This window comes from Pomacea canaliculata, linkage group LG4 (genome assembly GCF_003073045.1).
Source record: "Pomacea canaliculata isolate SZHN2017 linkage group LG4, ASM307304v1, whole genome shotgun sequence".
NCBI classification, from domain to species: Eukaryota; Metazoa; Mollusca; class Gastropoda; order Architaenioglossa; family Ampullariidae; genus Pomacea; species Pomacea canaliculata.
In genome coordinates, this window is record NC_037593.1 from 16,544,455 (window position 1) to 16,569,705 (window position 25,251).

At 41.7% G+C, this 25,251-nt stretch overlaps 2 protein-coding genes across 2 annotated transcripts in view; both read right to left on the minus strand.

Annotated features, from left to right (window-relative positions):
* The window catches only part of LOC112561606, a 65,286-nt gene extending 46,954 nt beyond the window's left edge, over positions 1-18,332 (minus strand). The window contains 20 exon segments of the mRNA XM_025234187.1: positions 2-1,644; positions 1,880-3,022; positions 3,558-3,848; positions 4,180-4,534; positions 4,815-5,032; positions 5,159-5,302; positions 5,656-5,880; positions 6,119-6,284; positions 6,604-7,667; positions 7,996-8,850; positions 9,365-9,878; positions 10,459-10,908; positions 11,456-11,619; positions 12,001-12,933; positions 14,312-14,547; positions 14,866-15,049; positions 15,295-15,502; positions 15,840-16,010; positions 16,306-16,478; positions 16,692-18,332. Coding sequence (XP_025089972.1) covers positions 2-1,644; positions 1,880-3,022; positions 3,558-3,848; positions 4,180-4,534; positions 4,815-5,032; positions 5,159-5,302; positions 5,656-5,880; positions 6,119-6,284; positions 6,604-7,667; positions 7,996-8,850; positions 9,365-9,878; positions 10,459-10,908; positions 11,456-11,619; positions 12,001-12,933; positions 14,312-14,547; positions 14,866-15,049; positions 15,295-15,502; positions 15,840-16,010; positions 16,306-16,478; positions 16,692-17,028 — 9,474 coding nt within the window. The 5' untranslated portion in view covers positions 17,029-18,332.
* On the minus strand, positions 18,074-25,140 carry LOC112561608. The gene is made up of 11 exons (XM_025234188.1): positions 24,978-25,140; positions 24,323-24,518; positions 23,987-24,078; positions 23,160-23,359; positions 22,723-22,894; positions 21,803-22,507; positions 21,264-21,455; positions 20,343-20,515; positions 19,126-19,684; positions 18,587-18,864; positions 18,074-18,351 (listed from the first exon to the last, which is right to left on the minus strand). The coding sequence occupies exons 1-10, from the start codon at positions 25,138-25,140 to the stop codon at positions 18,605-18,607; spliced, it is 2,712 nt and encodes a 903-aa protein (XP_025089973.1). The 3' UTR covers positions 18,074-18,351; positions 18,587-18,604.
* Between the last annotated feature and the right edge of the window lie 111 nt (positions 25,141-25,251).

The following is a 25,251-nucleotide window of genomic DNA, read 5'->3' on the forward strand; positions in this document are numbered from 1 at the left end:
CAACAGCAATACGACCTCCAGATCCTCCACCTCCACGACCTTGACCATCTCCTCCCTTGACACTCACGACTCCATGCCCAGTGATGTTGGTGGTTTTGATGAAAATCGATCCACCACTTCCTCCGCCAGCATCTGTACCATGTCCTTGATCTCCATAGGCTGCAAGAAGGCCATCAACTTCAACACTGTCAGACACTTCCCAGTAGAGGCGCCCTCCACCTCTACCACCTTCTCCGCTGCCATTGCCACCTCCACTGCCAAATTCAAGAGGTCGGAACACTGATCCATATGGTATGCCTCCATACTGAGGTCCTGGACCACCTCCATATCCACCATGAGCTGCCCCACAGCCAAGACCATCCCCTGTCGATTGGCCTGCCCCAATTCCTGTCTGTGCTTTCTCACCCCGTCCGTTCAAATGCAGCGCCCCCTGACTCTGGACTTGTGCATGGCTAGTGTAGATGCTAACTGCATTAAAGATAAGCTCAGACTGGTAGCGCACATACATGAGAGCAGATGTGATGCTCAGTGGGGTGGTGATCTCTGAAAACTCTCCTCGTGAGTAGCGGTTGATGCTTATTTCTGCAAAGGTGAAGTTTCCTGGCTCTGTCAGCATGGTGTAGGTACCATTTTCTATCAGTGCTGTCTGGGCAGAGGACAAGAAGACAACATCTGCACCGTTCCTCAGATAAACGATTTCTGAGCCTGTCAGTCTTCCAGCAAGTACTGTTCTAGTGCCAAAGAAGTGGTCAATGGAAGGCATTAAAAGTTCTGCATCCTTGTCGATTCTAAAACTGCAAGGAGCCACAAGTTCATGGGTTTGTGATTCTACAACTTCCGCATAGAGTTTCTGGTTTCTTCTGATGTGCACTAGACCTGTCTGGTCTCCATAAAACTTATGGATAGCAACACTCACTTCATCTTTACTGATAGGATAGTCGATCATCAAGTTGCTGTGGCGGGCTAAGAGGGTTTCATCAAAGTCGTACCAATCTTTGGTGCCCTCTTGGATGACAGAATACAACCAAGGTTCTGCATGCCCAGCGTAAAGTTCTGCATCTAAATCTTCATTGTCAATTTCCAGTCTCCTGTGTGTAGCCACAGTGTAGGTGGTGTTTCCTGTCTTGTCATACTTGATGTCAGCATACTGAGGCCCTCTGGCTGACTCTTCTATGTAGGCTGTTCCAGCAGCACCAGAAGGAACTTCGCCTTGTCCTTGGCCACCCACTGACTTCAAGCGACCTCCAAACTTGTTTGCAAACTGGATGTGAATGGCGATGCGACCACCACCTCCTCCTCCACTGTTGGCGCCTGCAGCATTTCCACCACTTGCATCTACCAGTCCATAGCCTGTGAGGTTGAGTGTGGTTATGAGAATGCTCCCGCCACTACCTCCACCAGCACTTGACCCTGCACCGTCACCACCACGCACTGTGACCACTCCATCGATCATGAGCAGCTTGCCATTGTTCCACACCAGATACCCTCCACCACTGCCACCTGTACCCGAACCATTACCACCACCACTGCCAAGGTCACCAGGGAGGAAGACGGAATCGTATGCTGCACCTCCTGTAGCTGGATACCTGGCCCCTCCATGCCCTCCATGTGCTGCACCTGTTCCCACACCACTCACTGATCTACCTGTAACAGGTGAGAAGAAATAAAGCTATTCCACCCAGTGTTATTTTGTTTAAGTACTTATACTGTCTTAAGAAAATATACTGGATGAATTTTACATTCTGTCTATTCCAAATCCACATGGAAAGCAAATCTAAAATGGATGATTAAAAAAATATCATGACTCAGTGTACTATGAACGTGTAAGATGAGAAAATACAATTACAAAATTAGGAAAATAGGATCGAAGTAATCTTGCCTGCTCCAGGTCCAGTTTCAGCAGAATAGCCTTCTCCAGCCAAAGTCAGTAGACCAAGACTCTCCACAATTCCTCGGTCAGAGTTTATGGTGCCACGGTTCATGAAGACCTTTCCCTCATATTTGACTGCTAGGTGTGTGATGCTCAGCATCATCCACTCCACCACACTTGTTAAGTAGCACATAGAGCCACGCTGAACTGTCAGCGAAGTAAAGGAGATGTTGCCAGGTTTTGTCAGGTGCCTGTACTGCCCATCTTCCAGCACTGCAGTCTGAGCTGAAGAGTAGAAGACAACTGATGCACCCTCTGCCACTGTGAGGTTGTACACACCTGTCATCAACCCTCCATGCTGGGTCCGTGTGCCAAGCATTACTACAGTGGATGGCAGGAGGATTTCAGCCCCCTTGTCTATGTTGTAGCTGACAGGTGCCACTGTGAACCCCGTGGTTGAGGCCACATACTCAGAGTAGAGTTTTTGCCCTGATTGAAGATGCATTAAGCCTGTTCTGTCACCATCAAATTTGTGTACAATGAGTTCCGTATTCTTACCAAACATTTCCAAGAAAACATGGTTGACGGCCTCGAGCAAATCAAGAGTGATGTTTTCCTTTGTCATTTCCTTCAACAAGATGGTTGGAAGATCATGGTTGCGATTTTTGTTGTCAAGGAACAGTTTCTGGGAGGCTGTTCGACCTTCGTAGTACTCCTCTGATGGAGGAACCTTGTATTCAATATATTCCAGGAATACGGTACCAGCTGCTCCATTCCAATCAGAGTCTTTGTCCGTGTTACTGCCAGACACACCTCCGTATGCACTTGTCTCTCCGCTGAATTCATTCAGTCTCGTCACTTTGATGGCCATGCGACCACCTCCACCTCCTCCACTGCCCTCTCTTGCATTTCCGCCATCCACTGAGACCCTCCCATGACCAGAGAAGTTAGTAGCATTTATATAGATGGATCCTCCACTGCCTCCTCCACTGCTGACTGCTGTAGCTTCATAACCATTAGCCAGGATCATACCATCATTGTGTAAGGAACTTGTGATGCTGAGAAATATGATGCCCCCTCCCGAGCCTCCCTGGCTGCCCCCTTCCCCACTGCCTGGCTCAGCTGGATGCACAAATGAGTTGTAAGGTGACCCTGAAGACAAAGTTGTCAATGGAATAAGATGTTAGTTCTTCACTACTGAATTGCAAAGACAAATTTATACAGATACAGTACTGCATTTAGTTTTACAGAAATAATTTTAAACTGCGTTCACATTGCCACATAAAACTCAAGCATTAAAAAAAAATTGCAGTCTTTGCAAATGATGGAAGATATCTTAAACATTCAAAACGGTAACTCAATGATGAGTAAACAACAGTTGGGCAGGCTGCCATAAAACTTAACTATATACACTCTGCATTTGAAACTCCCTGTACAAATACATCACCTCCACCTTTTACTTTACCCATGTTTTCCCTTGTCCTTCCCCCAACAACCTAACAGCACATAATTATTCAACTTATCTGCTCAGAATTATGAGTAACATTCACAAAAGAACAATTTAATAGTTTATAAATCTGTTAATTTTTATCTCAATAATAAATCATAATTTAGAACTTTTTGTAATGTTCTTTTGCAGCCTCTTATTACAAAAATTTAAGGCAAGGAAAGCAGACAAAAATCACACCATTTGAGTTGTTCAAACTTGTGATGCCTCCACCATATCCTCCATGATGGCCACCACTGCCCAGGATGAAGTTGCCTGCTCCAGGACCGGTGTTCTTCTCAAACCCACGTCCACTGCTATTCAGTGTTGCCCCTCCCTCTATTGTGACCGCTGATGCAATGATATCCAAAAGGTCACCAGAAATGAGGGCATTAAAGTGCATCAAGATTTGATCAGCCTGAAGTTTTAACTGAGTGGCATGCTGTATCACAGTTGTTGCTTCCATCAAGAGCACATCAAAAGTCAGACGTCCTGTAAAATAAGACCATGCCAACTCGTATAACTCAATAAATGTTTCAGAAGCTTGACAAACTCCTGATTTAATCAATTTGATCTCAGATACCTAAATTTTGAAGCCAGAGTGCCATGGCTTCTACCTGTTATCATCAACAGATGCAAATTCATACATAATATTATTTATCTCTCCCCTTGATAATTTATGCAGTCATTATGTCATGTCTCTCTCCAACCACCACCCCAGATTCCTTCTCCACACATGGTTTCACACACAGAATGCGAGGGAAAGGCCTGACTTAAAAAAATTCAGCTACAATTTAAAATATTAACATCAGATCCCACGTACCCTTTGAAGAGTTCGATGATGATGAGCCTTCTAAGCTGTTGGTGGCATTGGGTCCAATGTTCACCTGTCTTGATTCATCCAAAGTCAGATTGTAGACACCAGAAAGTTGGCCTTCGTATCTGAAGCATGGGGTGTCTGTACCAACTAACCGGGTATTTGGAGAGGCCCACAATGTGGCTCCATAAGCAAGAAGAAAGTTGACTGGAGGGGCTGTGGTTCTAGATTTGTACTTGGAGAAAGACACAAAGACTGTATGATTAGGCTGGATGTTGATGTAGCCAGAGCCATCTCCAAACAGATCTCTGAAGTTTGCAGATGCAATTGTTGAGCTGTCCTTCTGTAGCTCAATCTGCGCCTGGAAGCCAAAGACATTGTCAGTGTGCTGAATGCATTATAAAGGCAGTGTTGCTCGTTACTCTTTTGCTGTTAAACCACTCAAGATCACTTTAGTACCATGCAGCTTTGAAAGTAGTTTTCAAGAAAACCTTACTAAAAATCATAGGGTGCAAGGAACATTTAAACTGATCAGGCCATAATACATGCCTGTGATAAATTCTAAGTAAAGAGAAAAATGCTCAATAGACAATTATCTTCTTTTATCGCATATCATATTTTCTACATGATTATCTTCTTACTCTGTTTTTCAGCAAAAGATGGTCAAAGTGTACATGAGCTCCATTGTCATCTTCTATGGTTAAATTTTCTCGGGCAATGCGTGGATTGATCTCTGATAGAATGATAGGCTTTGGCTTCTTAAGACCTTGGCCATCAATGTACAGGCGACTCTGCCACACAGTCTTAGTCAGCCGCTCTTCAAAGAAGACTGTGCCTGGACCTCCCATGTCCCCACCACCTTACATTAAAAAGACAAAAAAGCAGTGATCTTTGAAGAAAGTTCTCTTATCATAATGCTCATCCTTCATTTTATTGTCTTTATCTAAAACAACAAAAATGTTCATGTTCTTCAAAAGTTGTTCACCTGGTGTTCCATGGGCCTCTAACTGCCCCAGGAAGTCGTTGGAGTAGCCAGCATGTACGGCGATGCGTCCACCACTCCCACCACCTGCACTACCACTTCCCTTGCCTCCAACAGAGCTAACAAGTCCATGACCACGCAAGTCACCTGTAACAGGACAAAGCCCTTTTACTACAACTTCCTTCATACAAAACAGCTGAAGCTGAGGTCACAGGGACAAATGATACTGAGGTAACAGGGGAAACAAGCAAGCTATGAACCAAGATAAAGATACCACAGTGTCATCAAAAAGAATTTAGGTGTAAAACAGATAAAACCTTTTGAGACACTTTAACACCATATGCCTCCACTATATGTCCAGACCATAACTAAAGCCTCCGGCTGTCTATGGGGCCATGATTATTGCCTAGAGGCAGTTATATCTTGGCTAGAGAACTGTTATTTTGGTGTGTCAAGTTTCAATCATGAAGTATGATTCACACATGGTTCACATTACTTACCAACAGTAATCCACACTGAGCCACCACTGCCTCCCCCACCATCATTGCCAGTGCCAGAACCACCATCGACAAGCATGCTGCCGTCCAGCTGTAGGATGGATCCCACGGTCACTCGCATAACTCCTCCGCCAAGACCTCCTTGTGCTCCTCCTCCTTGGCTCCCACTCTCATGTGGCTCATACAATGAACCGTATGTCCAAGTGTTGTTCTCATGGTTAGCATTTTCTGCAATAATCATTTAATTTTCCAACTGATTCACATAAATTTCAAATCATAGTGAGGGGTCTCAATCATTCTCATAACAAACATTGCTAATAATACACACTTGAAAAAGTATGTGTGGCAGAACAATAACTTGTGCACTAGATAATATTTGAAAAGTTCATATGTGTAGTAACTGTATATGAAATCAACATGAGATAGAATCATTTTCTCACAAAGCAAAAATATTTGTTGGCATTACCTCCCCCTGCTGCTGCATGGGCTGCTCCCACTCCACTGAGCAAAGGATGGCCAGTGCCACCAGTGACCATCGCAGTACTTATCATTCTTGCTAGAGGTTCAAGGAAGAAGTTGGATGCCTCTATTGTCATGTTGTATGCTGTAAAACTGGCGCTATACTTAACATCCTGTGCAAGGAAAATGTTTTCAATAAGATTACCAATCACAGTATAAACATGAAGACAGATACATTAATAACAGTGCTATAAATATATACTATGAGATGGACAGACAGCAGACAGATGGGACAGACCACGGGTAGTGACAAGGAAAGAAAGCAATGGAGGCTGGAGAGACATTAACAAAGAGGCAAAGACAATTTTCATGGGAAACCATATCACTAGGATAACAAATTTCAAAGAAATCTGTGTTGCAAAAGTACAGATCACAGTTACTGTTTTCAATTCATTTATAAGTGTGCTGCAAACAAGAAAATGGAATACAGACCAGGAATCCAACAGTTAGACGCAGCCCTTGAGGAGGAGGAAGAGCAATGTTTGCTCCAAAGCCAAGTTCAAAGCTTCCAAAACGGAACCATCCAGGAGTCCCTGGTACATAAGAACCATCCTCCACAAAGCTTGTTTGTGCCTGGCTACCAAACTCAATATTTCTGCCAGGTACAATTCTCAGGTGCCTCACACCAATCACTTCCCCTTCCCATTTGAAAGCAATCTGTCCAATGCCAAAAATGTACACAAGCGTTGACAGATAAACACGAGCAGAGCGATCTACCCAGAGATTAATTGGCATTTTCGTCAGTGGCTGGTCCTCTTCCACACGTGCTGTGTGGTTTGCATGGAGATGGATGCGGCCAGTTCGGTCACCAATCACTTTCACCACTGTTAGATTCTGTGGCTTGCCTGCAACCATCTGCAGGGAGGCATTCTGATTCAGGTGCAACTCATGGAAAAAATATTCATTTTTCTGGGTTTCATCCAGGGTGTAGTATTGATCCCAGTGATGATCATCATTGTCCAGGAAGAATTTTCTGTAGGGAAAACCATACTGAGTTTCTTCGATGTAGACAGAACCAGGGCCACCATGAGCCAGGTAAGGACCCTTACCTTCTCCTCCTTTGGCAGTAAGCTGTCCACTGAAATGGTTGGCAGTCTTTGTATGCACAGCAATCCTCCCTCCAGAACCCCCTCCAAACCCTGCTCCGCCATTTGCAGACACAGTCCCATAGCCTTCAAAGATGTCAGCAACAATGAGCACACTCCCACCACTGCCACCACCAGCATTCATGGTTCCAGAAGAAGCATCGGCCATGATGTTGCCATCAACAAATGCTCTACCTCCCACAGTGAGGCTAATGACACCACCTCCCTGCCCTGGTGCTGCTGCACCACTGGCGCCACCACTACTTCCTCTGAGGCTTGGGTAATAGAGACTACCATAGTATTTCCCACCAGGCGTGGACAGACTGTTGTCACTGTTATAACTGCCACCACCATGACTGGCATGCCCTGCACCTGTACCGCAGCACGAGGTTGTCACACTGACACCTCCGCCTAAAAATGAATATACAAAGTGGACAAAATTATTCAGGTAGCAAAAGTGTTATGACAGCTATCTTTTGTTAAAATAACTACATACATTTTCATGATTCTGCCTTGGTGATTAGCTTAAATGAGTGAAGCGAATGGATACAAAATGTAATAATCAAACTACCTTATTTAAGTTTTTAAACTTTCATTTATGTTAGCTTTATTCATATTTTGGTCTTGGCCATTTAACTTGAGAGATTAAACTTTATAGATTACTGAAACACTTCTAGTTGAAAGAACACAACAGTGGTGAATAAGATATCCTGATCTGTAAAGAGTGATGACAACTAACCTTCTGAAGATTCCAAAGTATCTGATGATCTGTTGAAGGCTGCCGTGGTGATAGTAGCACCAGCCTCCACATTGATGCGGCTGACCCTCAGCTGCACACTCTCTGCTAAGATGGCTGCTTTATAGCGCACTTCTACAAAGCCAATCTCAGCAACCATGGGAAGATCTTTCTCCCACTTCATTGTTGAGTTGCCTCGCAGATCCAGGGTTCCAAAGGTGAGATTACCATTAGAATTGATGTACAGGTATGTTCCATTTTGGATGTAAGCAGTATGTGCTTTGGCACCTAACAGTACAGACTTGTCCTGACCAATCACAAGCAAGGATATGCCTGTCAGCTGGCCAAACCACTGCACTGCATGATCGTGATCACCATAAACATACATAAAAGCTGGGAAAATTATCTCCCCTCCTTCATCCACAATAAAATTCATGCCAGTTGTGAATGCCTTGAGTCGTGACTCCTCATATTCAGAAATGAGCTTCTGTTTTTCATGAATGTGAATCAGTCCTGTCCGGTCCCCACTCAGTACTCGCACATCAATGGACACTGAACTTGAGCTGATAAAATGGAGTGATGCCTGACGTAAGATTTCCATCTGATCAAACTGGAATGCTGTCACATTTGAACCCTCTTCTACAACTGCAAACCTGTTAACTGGCCCACCTTGGTTGTTCACCAAAAGTCTCTGCCGCTCAAATTTCTTTACTACATCTTTGATGTACACAGTGCCTGCTGCTCCAGTGTTTGCAGCAACATCTGCTTTCTCACTGTATGCCATGAAAGAGCCTTGAAATGTGTTCTCTGACTTTATATGTAAGGCAATGCGCCCTGCTGCACCTGAGCCACTGGATCCTGTAACACGCATTTCATGAGAAACACAAATAGTGAATAAAAAATTATGTTTGAATTCAAACATAGTTTTTTTGAGGAGAAGTTATGTGATCATAGATAAGATCAGATAAGAAATGTCGTTGAATGGAAGTAACAGAGTGAGAATTACAATTATTTTATTTGGATTTATTTATATCTGTATATATTTTAAAAATATATTTTTCTATTATTTTCATTATAACATTCACTCTACGACGCAGCAAATTCAACAGGGCTCTGTGTGTGTGTGTGGAGCGGGGTGGCAATTTTAAGAGAGTTCCATCACTATGAGGGTATGATGTACACAGGATTGTACTTTATCACTGTAAGAAGAGGAGAATGACTTTAGTTTTGAGAAGTGTTTTTTTTTTTTTGCTACCACTGACATAGTGAAGATATTATATTCTGCCAATGCAGATTATAACTGAACACCAATTTTTAAAAAACTTGCATTGTAGCTGTAACAATTTTTTGCAAAGGAGAAGAAGTCTCCTACCTTTTCCTCCCCCACCCATACTGGAGATGACACCATATCCATCAATGAAGTAGGTCTCAATCAAGATGCTGCCACCACTTCCACCACCATGTGTGCTGGAACTTCCATTAACAGATATCTCCCCATCATTGATGAGAGTGCTACCAACACGCAGGTGCATTTTTCCACCTCCATGCCCACCAGAAGGGTTGGATTTGCTTCCTGGTAAAAGGGGTCTATATACAGATCCATAATGGGAACCACCTGAAGACATTCCACCCTGGCCTCCATGACCAGCTCCAGGACAGACTGTGGAAGTGCATGGAGAAGAGCCTTGTTCTGAGTCAATGGTGGTTGATAATGGACGGCTTGCAGCAGCACTGGAAAGGATGGCTTCCAATTCCAGATCCAGGAAGGAGCAAGAAAGATCAACGAAGTCTGCTCGTAGGGCAGAGGCAAATTTGAGACTCACCTTTCCTACTACCATCTGTGCACCTGTGTCTGGATCATAGTCCACTGAGCTTCCTGGATCAAGCTGCAACACATTTTAAAATCATAACATACAATTATATAATCCAATTATGAGAAACCACAGCCAAACAAACAATATCAAATATATTCACAGGACTAAATGAAGATGTCTGAACAAAAATTTGCCCAGTTTTTCCAGGATTATTCATCCTTAAAAGCAATGCTTTCTTTTCTGAAAGTGCTGCAAGTAAGATTAAGGTAAAATTTGTCATACGAATAAAAGTTATGATGATAAACTTAAACACTGGACAAGTGTATTGATATCATGTTTTCAATTTTAAAACAAAAATGGCATTTTCTAAAACTGCATTTGACTGCAAAGTCAGTAAAGCCATAGGTCAGACTTAAGCCCATGCTATGCTCATGACAATCACAGTACATGGTTCTAATATTTGAAAAGTATCTCATAATTTTGTTTTTAATGGATCTTGAGTAAGAAAATTAAATTACAAAATAAACCTAAAATTAGAAGCTTTAGCCTGTTTCTTCTGTTGTTTAGTCTCAAAGAGAACATTTTTTAAATGGCTTCAAACTCATAAAACTCAGAATCTACCAATGCAATAGCTAAATATAGTTGTTCTTACCTGCAAACTAGCAAATGTTACTTTGGCTTGGCTGCTGAAGTTTGTTACTTGAATAGGCACAATTTGAGCAAATTTTCCTATGCGGACACGACGCAAGGGTCCAATGACCATGTTGAGGACTCCTTGCAAGACTCCATTTAAATCAAGGGCTGTAGATGCCAGTCCAAGAATTGTCACTGACTGGGACAATATAAACTGCCCACCATTGTGCAGTTCTAGATTGATTTCCAGTTTTGAGTGTGTTAAGTTGCCATAGCGGTAGCGTTCAAGTGTGCCTCGATGGCCATTCTGCATGCGTATCAGCCCAGTGCCATCGCCAATGATTTTCCTTATGTTGAGTGTTTTGTTTCTTCCATCATTGGGTTTGAGTTGTAATTTAGCAAAGTCTTTCAGGGTCACAATGTCAAAGTCTAGGTCATCTGCTGTCTCATCCAAGGTCAGATAGAACACCTGCAATGAACATGAACGTTTCTTTCAAACATTGAAAAGAAATGAGTTAGGCTGTACAAACTCCTATATTTGAGACTAACACAGAATCTAACAGTGTTTAAGTGACAAACAGCATGCCTTGATGACTGATTGAGATTGTAACAGCATTAAATAGCCAATGAGAGTGGTTTTGAGACTAACTAGCACAGTAGCAGTGTTAACCAGTTAAAGTGGTTTAAAGACTCATTGGTGCACTGTGTCCTAGTGATCAACCAGTTAGTAGCTTAATGAATTGCTTGCTAACTTAGATGACTAAGTGATGGACTGACTTACTGATGCACACAGTGGTTTACTGATGCTATTCCATGGCATGATCAGCATTTTTACAACAATCATACAAACTTCAATGTACAGAATATAGCATTACTATGGCACAAATGAAAAGCTCTCAGAGCATTTTTACAACACTCTATAGAATGGGTGCAAAACTTTCAGAGAATTCTTATAACACATCTATGACATAAGTGCAACACTTCTTTGGCATGACTGTAACAGAACACAGAAGTACCTTCTGTCCACCAGTATTGTCTGCAGTAAGACTCTCTACAATATTATCTTGACTGCTACCAGTTCTCAGGTAGATGGAACCAGGACCACCAGTTTGGTTTTCAGCATTATTAGATGTCACAATTCCACCATGACTAGAGAACGTGCCACTGAATAAAGATTCACCTGAAAAAAGCATGCTGGATCTTTCATATTTATTCACTACTGGTACACTCATGGACTTCTTATATATATTTCACCAGACATGAAAGAAATTTTACTCTCATATTTATTTTTGTAGCTGTAGTTGAAGTGATTTTAACATTTGGTGATTATTAGTAATTATCCCATTGCTGCACAGAACATAAACAATTAAAATAAAAATTATAAATTTGAGTGATATTGTATTCATCTATTTCATCTGCAGATATCCACACACAGTTTTTATTCTCTGATAGTTCAACAGTCCTAATGGTTATTTTGCCTTGTAAACATAAAAATACATACATTTATAACAACCTCTCTCTCTCTCTCATGCGCGTGCACACACACACATTGCTCTCTCACCTGTGTATACAGCAATGCGTCCCCCACTTCCACCCCCTGAATAATTGCCAGCAGAATTTCCACCATTTGCCTGAACCGTTCCAAATCCTTTCAGCATGTTTTTCACTTGCAGTAGAACACTTCCCCCTGCCCCTCCTCCTCCAGAGGTGACTGAACTCTCCCCACTTGCATCCACTACACCATCAAGCACAATTTCATCGGCCTGCAGAAAAACCACACCACCACCAGCCACCTTTCCACCACTGAAGCCACCAGGACTGCGGGGTTCATAGATGGAACCAAATGGAACTGCTGCATTGTCTGTGCCCTGCTGTGGAGAAACTCCTCCTTCTGATGCATGGGCACCACCATTGCTGTTGGAACCATTGGCTGTTGTGGGGATGCCCAGGCCAGAGCCCTGTCCTTTTACATTCAGGTGAGCCTGTCTCTGAAGGATAATTGTTCCAGCCCGTACGTCCATCGTGGAAGCATTGAGACTGACATAACGTTTCATTTCAAACAGACCAACTTCTAGGCACAGATCAGCTTCTGGCTCAAAAACTGCGTGATGCTTAAGAACAATCAGCCCCAGTAGGTAACAGCCAGGTTTGCTTGTAGGCCGGTATGAACCTTGTTCAAAAGACCCAGTTTGTGATGATTTCTTCAGCTGCAAAACCGCATTTTCTTCCAGAATTAAGTTGTTGAAAGTGACCAGACCCCCAAGAATGAGGGAAGTTCCATCTACGGTCATGTTAAGTGGCACATGCAAAGTTGCATTCATGGCTACCTCCAGGTTTACAGATGTGACGAGGGAACCCTGAAGACCTTCTGTGATTTGTGCACGCAGGGTCTGACCTGCTTGAACATGCAACCAGCCAGTTTTGTCACCTTGCAGATGTTTTACTCTCAGCTCTGTTCTATCTGATGATGTCCCAAAATTCATGTGAGCAAAGCCTGAAAGCATAAAAAGGAAATTAATTATAATAATCAGTGAGCTTGTATAGCACAGTTCCCTAGCCAAATCCTGGCTCAAGTGTACTAGGCAAACACCAGCAGGGAAGCCAACAGTCACAAACCATGTGACTGTTCATCAACCAGAGCCCAAATGGCTGTACCCATCACCAGCCCCGACTGGTGAGAAGAGGAAAATGAGAGATTCCCTACAAACTGTGCCTTGGTAATGCTACTTGACTGAGACTCAGGGGAATGCTGGCACAAACTGCAGTATGGTGTGGCCATCACACCTAGAAGTCTTCTAGATGGTACCTAGAGTAGGGGGGATGCTAGTTCCTCGCCTTCTCATCTCTTGGGCATACTTTCCAGCACCACAGTTACCCGACCTGAGTCACCCTGCTCACAAGCTTTGAGATTTAACCACATGGCTAGCACTATACAAGAGGGTGGTTCTTGGAGACATTATCAAAGCTGTTGGATGGCCGCCCTCAAGTAAGTTTAGGTACTTCTGCCTCTGTGTCATGCCAGTCTGTTTCCGTCCAGATGTCTGTGCCTTGCAGCTTCCAGCATCAACTGGTTTTACACATCTTATCAGCCCCCTCACTGACCAGCCCAATACAGGTTTTTTTCCTCTCCCTACCCTACTTCCATTAATAGTCCAATGTACAAATCTTTAGGATCAGCTGCTCAGTCGCAAGATTCTGATTAATGTGCTGGATGTTTTATAGCCAAAGTAAAGCTTTAAGTCTGAAAGTCCCAGGAATGAGACAGAAGTGTTGGCTGCTGGTTGTCACCACCACCCCACCCCCTTTTTCATTTGATATTAGGCACTGAGTATTTATTTCTAACCAAAACAAAAGGAAAGTTTTCCTGAAATAAAATTATTTTAGCATGATTAAAAATGTAAACTAACTCTTATGCCCTCCTATCCTCCCTACATGGAGGTGCTGCTGAGCTTTTTTTTTTTTACTCAAGAATACAGCTAAGACTGGAAGGGAGAATCAAGTGACTGGCAGACCAAGTATGTCACCTTGTTTTACAAGGTCAGAGAGGCGTTCTTGGTACTCGTAACCATCATACTATCTGGACTAACTCAAGAAGGATAAATGTACTTTATATACATTTATAACATCACTAAAACTAATTCAGGAAAAGTTTCCTTGAAGAAGTAGAATAATACTGTATAGCAACAGATTTTTGTCATATCTGAATGTTTTTTCCCCTTACAACCTTTCTTCCTTCTCTTGCAATATGAAAAAAGGGATTGGGAATAAGAACAATACAAATCCATTCTATTTAGTATGTGAACTATTTTTGAATGCTATTCAAAATACTAAAAATGGTCAAACTATGGAAGATTTAAAGTTCTATCACTTACCTGTTATATTAACCACATCATAATCAAAATCGTTTGCTCCAGATCCAGTGACCTGAACATAAGTTTGCTCTTGACTTCCGTCCACTAGATCACCACTAACGAGAAGAGTGTGTTTTGATGACCCTCCCATCAGAATGTTGTCATTGATGTACACTGTGCCTGGTCCAGCTCTGATGTGAGGAAAACTGACTCCACCTCCTGAGCCAAAAGCGGTAATTGTGCCCAAAAAGCCGGAGCTGGTGTAGAAAGCAACAAAAGTCTTTCGCATGTTTTGTAGCACAACCCCACTGTATCTCTTAAGCGCAGTGAAATGAATCATAGGATTTATGTACAGGTCTCTCAGGAGAATGTGAAATTCTGAGTCCTTTGCAGTTGACAATAAACAGATGGTAGACAAGATTCAGTAAATATCTTAATCCTGTTATAAATTTCTTTCTAAAAGAAACTAAGCACACCATTTTGATGTGTTTAAAGTTTATCTTTTAAAATATAAAATCCAATTTCTATCTGCATGATGAAAGCAAAAAAATGAAAATTTGTGACTTTTTGTATACCTCTCCCCAACTGTGATTACAATGCGGCCACCTGCACCTCCTCCTCCAGTTTCATTTCCTGGTCCTCCGTTAGCTGAAATGGAACCCTGACCTTGCATGGCAAGTGTGTTGATAAGCACAGTACCTCCACTGCCACCTCCAGCACCTGACCCCTGACCTGCCTCTCCATTCACCTCCACTTTTCCTGGAAATAACATAGATGCCAATAAGATAAATAATATAAACTGTACATACCTCACTTCAAAAACAAATTTTAATCAAATATTTTTCTGAGAAACAGTTTAGCAGTGACAAGTTTTGAAATCTTGTCAAGGAATTTTAGAGCTTGTGAAACACACAACTAATATATTATTTATTATTTTAGATATGAGAATATATTTTAGAGATTAACTACTAGTTTTAAATTAAAAGTCATGCATTCAAGCTCACCCTCAATAAGAAGCAGTTTGTTAACAGTGATATTGAGAAGACCTCCTCCAGAGCCACCTCTTCCACTAAGAGAACTGCCTCCCCCACTTCCAGGCAAGTCCAGGCGGCGTGTTTGTCCATAGGCTGATCCACCAACCATGACAATACTGCTATTTATTGCATGGCCTCCATCTGACCCATAGCCTGATCCTGAACCCATGGTTGTGCCCTATAATATATAAACCAGATGAAGCTAGTTGATTAAATTCATTCAAAAGGGATCTGAAAACTTTTCTCTATCTAAAAGGGATCAAATCTGTTTTTCTGCATTCATGTGTGTCAGTCTTTGTCTTAAAATACTTACTGTAACACAGTAGAGCTTGTCACTATGTAAAGAAATATGTACCTTAGTAATATTACTAGTACCATACTTGTCACCACCAATACATCAGATGCATGTTTATGTTGTTGTCATTATCGCCAATCATCAACATTGTCATCAATGTTTACTACAAAATGATGCATGTATGATAGATTTTCCCATAACAGGATAAGAAACAACTCACATTCTTTCCAGCGCCAGGTCCCTGGCCAGCACCATATCCAGTGCCAGTCAAAAGTAGCTGGGACCCAGGTCTGAGAAGAACATCATTGCTGTCCATCAACAGTCGCTCTGCCTTAAGCATTGCTCCATAATGCAATTCCATGGTACCCAAGTTCAGCCTGAGACCTGAGGCCTGATTAACAAAACATTACAGTATTTTTATCACAAAACCCAAGCAAAAACTCAAGCAAAAACAAAAGACAACTTTAATTCATTTATAAAGAAACAATATTTTCACCTAAATCTATATCATTTTGATTATGTAATCATTCTGATTTAAATGATGCTGCAGGAAGAAACTCGAACAGTTATTTTGTAAATGTTAAAATGCATAAATAATAGATTTTAAATATCACACAGATACATTTGCCTCACAGATGTGAAGAAAATATTGAATTCTCACAATATCGTTGACGAAATTTACTCACCTGAAACAAGGCAGAGCCATGATCCATGATAATGAATTTAGCAAATCGGTATGCACCTGGCTGTGTAGGAACAAGGTATTGTCCATTTCGATAAAGAGCTGTTCGGGTTTTGCTTGAAAATTCTGCATACTGGTAAGGTGCAATCACCATTGTCCCAATGTTAGTGAGAAGACCTAAAGCAAAATTCCAGGTAAGAAAAATATGGGTTTATACTGCAGCATTACTTTTGGTCCAAACAGATCACTATGTTCTTATATTTTATCTGATGATATCTTGGACTTACAAAAAATAATTTTCAAGAATGACAGGAAAAAATATGATTGAAAAATATGACTTTTACAAATTTCAGCAAATGTTTATAAAGAGTAATCATCAGTAAAACCTACCATCAAATCTATTCCTAGCTCCCAGCAGTTCAACAGTGTTTGGCAGCCGCAGCTCTGCTTGTTCACTGACATCAAAGCTGCATGCCAAACGAGTCTCATTCTTGTTGACGTCTGCACTGAAAATGACCTTATCATGGATAAACACTGTTGTGCCTTGCTCACATGAGATCTCTTGAGCAATTAAGTACAGATTAGGTGTGGAAATTTCCAGCTGCACATTTTGACCCAGGATGAGGTTTGTGAAGGTTGTAGTGCCTGGAACAAGGTCAAGGACTGTTTCTGCAAAGCTACTCCCATCTGCACCTGTGTTACTGATAAACAGGTTGAGAAATCCCATTCTGAACTCACTGACCAAAGCTGTTCCCGCACCACCTGCCTGTGACAGTGATGATCCTCCTTGTGTGATGTAACTTCCTGTAAAATTGTTGTAGTTCTTGATGTCCACATATATTCTGCCACCACCACCGCCGCCAGCACTGTTTGCTGTGCTTGTAGTGTCGCCATCACCTCCTGCTACTTGAACTTGCCCTTCACCTAGGAAATTCTCAGTCACAATGACAACACTACCACCTGCACCACCACTGCCTCCATTCACTCCTTCCGCACCATTGCTGCTGATGACACCATGTAGAGTGAAGGTATTGTCAACTGAAATTCTGATGAAACCACCTCCGCCTCCTCCCTTGCTATCCTCGTTACCTGCTGGACTATTTCCCCTTGTCCGGAAGAACTGACATTGAACAGAGTATCAGGCAAGACAGGCAAGGATGTGGATCCCCCATTGCCACCATGACTTCCTCCATCCACACCACCTTTACGTGGTGGCTGCCCTTGTCCTGTGCTGGTTACCTCCCCACCAAAGGCAATGCTGGCAGAGGGTGCAACAAGGGTAAGAATTCTCCCCATAATCTTGCCCCAAACTCTACATCCAATTCTTGAAGCACTTGCAAGGAGAACTGTGACAAACGATCCAGACCCAGCATCAGGGTCCCCCCATGCGTCACATATACAGATGTCAGCAAAAGTGAGCCAGGGGCTCCAATGCGTGAGGAGTCAATGCCATTCTGTGATTCAAGACTGAAAAATGCCTGTCCTCCATTTGCTACCACAAGCTCTGACAATCCCAACACACGACCAGAGACATTCAAACTGACAGAGTCATTGTCAGAGCTGTACAAGTCTGTCAGTAAGAGCTTGGATGGGAGGGTCACCATGCTGCCCTTCTGTGCCTCAAGTTTGCATTTCAGAGCAAATGCATGCTGCGTTCCATATGATGTAGCTATCCTAGCATACTGCTGGTCTTGTAGCACAAGTACCCCTGTGTAGTCCCCATCAATGTAGCTTATTTGCAAAGGCTGATTAGGAGTGCTTTCAACCTGGAATTTCACAGAGCTTCCCCCTCTAATATTCAGGTGGAATGGTACAGACAAATCTTTCCATGCAGCAATGGTGTAAACTCCCCTGCAGGTCTTCCCACCATTGTCTGTCATGACGGAGTGCTTCAGGACACCATTGTCATTCTGCTTTAAGTACACTGTTCCAGAGGCGCCACAATTGATGCCATCCCCACCCTCTGATGTCATGTCACCACGGAAGGAGTTGAAGGTTGCGGCAATCACTGCAATTCTCCCACCACCTCCTCCACCACCATTGCCAGAGCCTGGAGAGAATCAACAACAAAGCAGATGCTTAAGCCATACAAAATAATAAATAATAAATAATTCCAAAAATTGGGAAATGAAATTTTTTCAATTCTAGAAAGTCTACTTTTTTAGAATGAAGTTAAGGTGGCAGTATCTGCACTGTTCACTGGTTAGGATGGCTAAAACAAGTACAATGATGACTAAGCTGCTGATACAACAAAAATGGTGAAGCCAAATACTCCTTTTACATACCCCAGCCTCCTCTTGCTGTCATAATCCCATGACCTGACACTGCATTTGCCTCAACAAGGATGCTGCCTCCACTGCCCCCACCTCCACCTGAACCGCTGTTGAAGCTCCATCAGCTGTGATGCTGCCATCAAGAAAGAGGGATCCAGCAACCTTCAATCTCACACTGCCTCCACCAGGACTGTTACTGGTGCCAGTGCCCAAATCTGTGGGGTAGGTTGTTGACCCGTAGGTACATCCATTGCAGTTGCTGCTTCCTCCTTCCCCTCCATGGCTTCCCCCTGTTTTGTAAAGCACCACAAGTGAAATACTGCTGAAATGGCAAGTATTTTTTTGCTTAAAATGAATGCGTCATGCTGAGGATGATCATTTGGATGTTGTATAACAACTTTCTCACTCAAAGTACTGCTGTTCGCATGCGTGAACAAATATGTACATCAGTGCCTGTTTTTCTTAAAGCATGCATTTCTTATAAGAAAAAAAATTACACAATAAAAGCCAACAAATCAAAACATTAATGCTGTTGGGCACAGACCACTTACCCCCACCATTCAGTGTTAGGTTGTTCAAGCCCTGTCCTGCCACTGTAATTTGTGCTGTGTCATGTACCGTCAGGGCATCCACCACCAAAAGTAAATGAGCAGGATTTGCCTCTGTCTTCATTATGGACATCGGCATCATCTCTAGTGTTGTAGCTGTTACTGTCACGTTGGACTGGGCAAAGTTAAGTGTTGCATTGTAACCAAGACTCAGTGATGAGAACATGATTGACTGACTGCCATCGCTCTCCTTTACAGTCACCATGGCTTTCACCTGGTCACTCAGAAGGACAGAGTCAACCTTCAGTCCATGAGATTTCAGAAATAAGCTGCCAGCACTGCCAATTCTCAAGGACCGGGCAATTAAATGGCCCTCTAAATCCAACACTGGTCTCAGTCCAGAGATGATAAGGTCTTTGTCTGTATGAACAAGCCGAGCATTGGGGCCTACATAAAAGCTGCACTGGGAGCCCCGAACAGGGTCCTGAAAGTTGTTTATCTCTAAGGTGGATGTATCATTGATGATAAGTGTTCCAGTCCCATCTCCAGATAAGGTACCCACCTTCACAAAATAATCACAATGATCATGGTCATAAAGAACTATAAACATATGGCCCTTTGTATAATATGACCTGTCATGATACATGTAGTAAAATGTGCAAGGATAATTTTTTTTAATTCATGGGGAAAAAAATCAAAGGTATCATTTAAAGGAAAATAGATATCTTACAATTCTAAAAAAAAACCTCAGCATTTTTCAGCGGTATAAGACATGTATGAATAAAGCTTATGCAGTTTTAAACAATACATTAAGCTTCCTTTCTAAACATCCTAGCATCCATATCAGTGCAGGCTTTTAGGCTTAGTGCACATTACGTTGTTCAAGTACTCTCCCAGTCCTGTTTAATGCTATCTTTTAACACTGTAGAGGATTGTATACTATACCTCACCCTGTCTTAACATTACACCTTGTGAATAACTGCGATATAGGTGACTGGTGTCAGCTATACACTACTGTGATATAAGATCCTGATGTTATTTATGAACCACTGTGATGTCGGATCCTGTTTCTTAGTAATAAACACATTCAGAAACTCATGTCTTTATTGTGTGTATTGTCAAATCTGAAACTGTAATATTGTACATAAAAAAAAAAAAGAATAATTGCAATGAAATAAATGCTGAAAAAAAAACTCTGGAAAAAAATTAACAAAACCTACTTGCAAGTTGTCAGCAACCCTAGCCTGTGCACCATTCATCATTTCAAGATTTGTCAAAATGTTTGGAATGCCTATGGAATTGGACAGGAGAACAGGTAGTGACCCATCTCCAGAGATAAGTAGGGTCTGGGATGTTTGACCTGCTGCGTCTGGCTTTTCGATGAAAACAGTCCCTTTGCAAAACAAAGCAGAATTCATATTAAATCAAATCCAAACAAAGCATAAGCAATTTGTTGGTTGTATGTTATATAAGCTCTACACTTTTAAAATGATCATTGTTACAATTAAAGACATTCTATAAAAAAACCACTTACATTATGTGCAACATTCTACACCTTGTAGATGCACATCTATCACTAAAATATTTGCGCATGCATTGGGGGTGTGGGTGCGTTAACTTTAAAGACATATAAAATTTTACAAAAATGTCTCTGTTTGTCACTATCAAATCTGCTATATAAAACATTAGAGCTTTTAAGGCCTCTCTGTTTTATGCTTTTCCTATTTTCCCACATTAACGAACGAACAAAACAAACATTTATTGCTCAGGCACAGCTCACACAATTTTAAAGTTTAAAATATTTCAATTCAAATCATACATGTTAACATAAATTTGCATAAACAATTGAATCAAAATTAGAGGCAATAATATAAAGGCTATTTTAGGCTATAAACTGACAAGGCTATAAACTGACAAGTGAAAGGAAAACTGTCTTTTCAAGGTCAACATACAGTACTAGTGCTTATTATGAAAACATGCGAGCTTGTCTGTGTTTACCTCTTAGGGGCTCTAATAGTACCCTATGAAGCTATATCAGCAAAACATTCTAGGGTAGGTCAGATTGGCGGTCAGTTCCATCATAACCAGGATTTTTCCTTGTTCTGTCAAGTATAAACTGAACTCAACTGTTCTGTTCTTACCTGATGCAGCTCTTATGCCAGATAGCTGTCCACCTGAAGTGTCGTATGATCCAAAGAAGGAATAATAGCCACTGACTGGAACAACCACTGAGATACGGCCACCTCCTCCACCAGCGTCACCACCTCTGGCCAACATGCTGCCCTCTCCTGTCAAGTTTGCTGCATGAATGTATAGACTGCCTCCACTGCCACCTACAGCAGCAGATTATTGAAACACAAACTGAACTCCTGCATTAATAGCTACATAAAAGGTTCCATAAAATTAGGCTATCGAGAAAAATAGTCAAATGAAAAAATGAAACAAATAAATATGAAGTGCTTCTACTGTTTAAATGACATTCATTTATTTAAAATGACAACTGTTTCATTAGAAATCTGATGTAGCTAAAAGGCTTTGATCAAAAGATCTCTCCTTTCCCACCCACCATCATTCCCCAATTTGTTAACTTATCATTCTTTTACTTGTTTAAAAAAAACCCACTAAATGAAGCTCATTGATATTTGAGGGAGATGATTATGAGTCCTAACATGTGCTGCACCTGAACTTCCACTGACGTCTATCACTCCATCAATGTGTACTTTTACAGAGATGTCCAGTTCAAGCTGCCCTCCTCCTCTTCCATTCTGCAATGATGCTTGAAAGCCATTGCTTCCATAGTCTCTTGGCAAAGGGATGTTACCATAGACACTTGCTGGGTTGCCTACGCCTGCCCCACCGTATGTCGCTCCCATGGTGCCTGACGTGGCCTGCCCTCTACCACCAGATAGATAACCAGTGCCAGTACCATTCACCTTTGCTCCTCGCTTCATGATGAAGGTCTCTGCATGGACAAGAGTCTTTAGAACACCTGTGGTGTCTCCTCTTAGAATAAGTGAAGAACCTGTTTCCAAAGTGACAGTCTTGAAGACATGCTCACCAGCTGGAAGCTCACACTCTTGTCCTTTGTACAAGAGAAGGTCATTACCCAATTCACAAGTTCTGTTTGGCAGTGGGTTGTGCCTCTGCTCAATGTAAGTGATGTTTGCACCAGATGAGATAGAAACTCCTGATGGAACTGAGAAGTCATCTGTTTTGTTTATGAAGGTGAGGACCAGGTTCACAGTTCCACTTGCACTGCACTTGTTTGATTTAAGTACACCACCTGTTCGTGTTTTCAGGGAAAACAGAGTTACAGTTCCTGCTGTGGAACTTGTCACCGAGGACGAACTAAAAGCAGGGTAGGCTATTCTCAGAGATCCCCCTCCTGGATGTCCATGTCACGTGTCCTTGATGACAGCCCTCCACAAAGCTCAAGAGCTGTATCCTTCTTTACTATCACCATCTCCGGTAGGTCAATCACTCCTCCCGTTGCCACAAAAAATGTACTGTTAAACACAGCAGTATCTGAACGGATACTTGATTGGGTAAGGACAGACAATCTCACGCCACTGTCAACTTGCACAGTTGACTGTGTGTCACCAGTTACCATGCCAAAACGAACGGTCAGTGAGGGGGCTGGGTCCTGCCTTGGAATGAAGGCCAGAATAGGTGCACCACTGAGATGAACCTGATCGACGTCCGTAAGGACCTCATCATTTGGCACAACAAGCCTCGTCACTTGTGGTGTTGTTAATGATTGTGAGACCATCAACTGAGAAATCATGCAAAGTGTTCATTAGTATGTTGATACAAACACAAAAAAGATGATCAAACACACAAATCTGCTTCATCATATGCATGCTGATGAATACTCATTTTTTTCATCCTACTCTGTACTCTGAATTCCTCCATCTGAACTCTTCAACCATAAATTCTTAATCAAATCATTAATCACAGAGTGTAGGTCTGATGAAACAGGCAGACACAGAGAGAGAACGAGAGATAAGAGAATAATAAGTGTATGAGAATTAGTTCACCTTTCTGTACGCCTGATATCCCTGGCCTACTTCTTGGTAGACAAGACCTGCTGCACCAGTTTTGGTTGGATCTGTAGCTGACCCTCCCTCTGCAATTGCCTGACCATATACGCCGCCTGTTTTGTACTTGAACATGACCAGTCCACCTCCCCCTCCTCCACCATAGCTGCTGCCACTTCCTCCTGTAGCATGCACTGAGCCTGGACCAACAGTAGCAGTCATTTCTTTAAAGACTGCATACCTGATTTATCAATGCTTACCTGTAAACTATACAGCCTGTGTATTTGTAAGTTAAGTACAGCTTCAACTATCTTCTGACAAGCCTTTGGTGTAAAACCTTTGTAAAATAAACTACTCCAAAAACTGTTGATCATAAGTTAAGGAAGATTATTAATATTTCAATTTATTTTTATTTTACAAATCAATATTAATATCATTTATCTGTAAATTTGACATTTATAAATTTTTAAAAAAGCAATAACAACCTATTAAGAGTGAAAAATGTGTAACCAGGTGATAAAACATAGTCGAAAAATGTTATAAAAGCAAATAGAAGTATAAGTATATATATATAAGCATCCCTCTTTTGTTCTTAGCAATGTCATCTAATAATATTTGGTAATGCAACAAAATCTCTCAGCTTTAAGACAAAAAAAAAAAAAAAAAAAAAAAAAAAAAAAAAATTGTGTGTTATGTTTTGCATGTCATTATTCAGTGCTTCATTGGTAGAAATGCTTTGCTTATCAGTAGTAACTAGTTTAGCAGCAATCACTTAGAGATAATGATCCATGTTCTTTAGATGTGCTCAGCTGTGATTACATTTTTACCTGACATTTCTAGTACATCTGCTGTTACTGCAATACTTCCTCCAGAGGCACCACCTGTTGTGATGTCCTTGTGGTATGATGCATCTTCTCCACTGAACACAGTAGATGGGATGATTTAACACTAAGAATTTCTTTAAAACTCACCAGCGCATGAATTCACGAACTGATACAAACTTTGATCAAGATAAGTTGCTCCAAACATTATCTAAGTAGTTACATTTTTGTTGATCATGAACATTTTTGGTAAAATAATCTCTCTCTGACACACACACACACACACAGATAAATCTTTTGCTCTCTTTCCATCACAAACACACACTTTGGTGGTTATTTTACTTTGCTCTTAAGGTTCCTGCAATTGTGACAGTGATGCCTTTAATGTTGAGGGCACCACCAGGTTGTGTCAGACGACCCCCAGAGCCTGCAGTGGTTGGACGGCGGAAGTCTCCATATGTTTCTCCAGCTTTGGATGCTTCAGTTGTGACACCACCTTCTCCAGCATGACTTCCACCAGCATTTCCACCACTGTAGCCTAAAATAAAAATAGACAATGGGTAGCAGCAAACTGCATCATTTATGTGCAACATAATGTTTGCATAGAGATTGTACAACTTCTAGCAGCAATGCTTGAAAGTCTATACAGACTTTTGTAGGTCCAGTAACACAATGGCAAAGAGTATGTCACTCATACAGCTAGGCTAGATCTCTTTCTAGAGCCACGTAGTTGCTGGCATGGCATAAAACACCAAAAAACAAACAAATTCTAGAGCCACGTGTATTTTTCTCTCTTCACAGGATGGCTTTGAGGTTTTTTAAAAATATTCTGAAACATCCCTCAAGACTGGACAGAGAATCTACTAAATTAATTGTTGATTCTCTTAAATGCACATGTGTTCATGCCCATGCATGCAGAGAGGAACAGAGAAGACAGAAAGAGGTATGAGATATACGAGGTATGCAAAAAGAGGAAGATGTATAAGTGACAAATTACCTTTGCCTGATGCCATGTTGCAAGCTGCGCTTAGGTCAACAGTAGCGCCCTCTGCAACTGTGATCTTGTCAGCTTCCATACTTAGCTGACATGCACTAATCTGACTCCCAGGCCCAAGATTTATTTCCCTTGAAGAGAACACATACTTGTCTTTTCCAGTCATTGCTACTTGTGCTCTAGATAACAAGTTTAGCTTCTGAAATAGGAAAAGTCCATTTGTGTTAACACCTGATGATCTGGCCATGTCATCTAGAGTGAGCGAAGAGGCCACCAT

Excerpts from the sequence above, each read along its gene's own strand:
- LOC112561608 (XM_025234188.1), bottom strand. The coding sequence starts at position 25,140 with ATGACTGGAAAAGACAAGTATGTGTTCTCTTCAAGGGAAATAAATCTT. Across the intron at positions 24,519-24,977 it reads CAACATGGCATCAGGCAAAG|GCTACAGTGGTGGAAATGCT; the intron begins GTAATTTGTCAC and ends TTTTTATTTTAG. Across the intron at positions 18,865-19,125 it reads CCTAACACTGAATGGTGGGG|GGGGAAGCCATGGAGGGGAA; the intron begins GTAAGTGGTCTG and ends TTTACAAAACAG.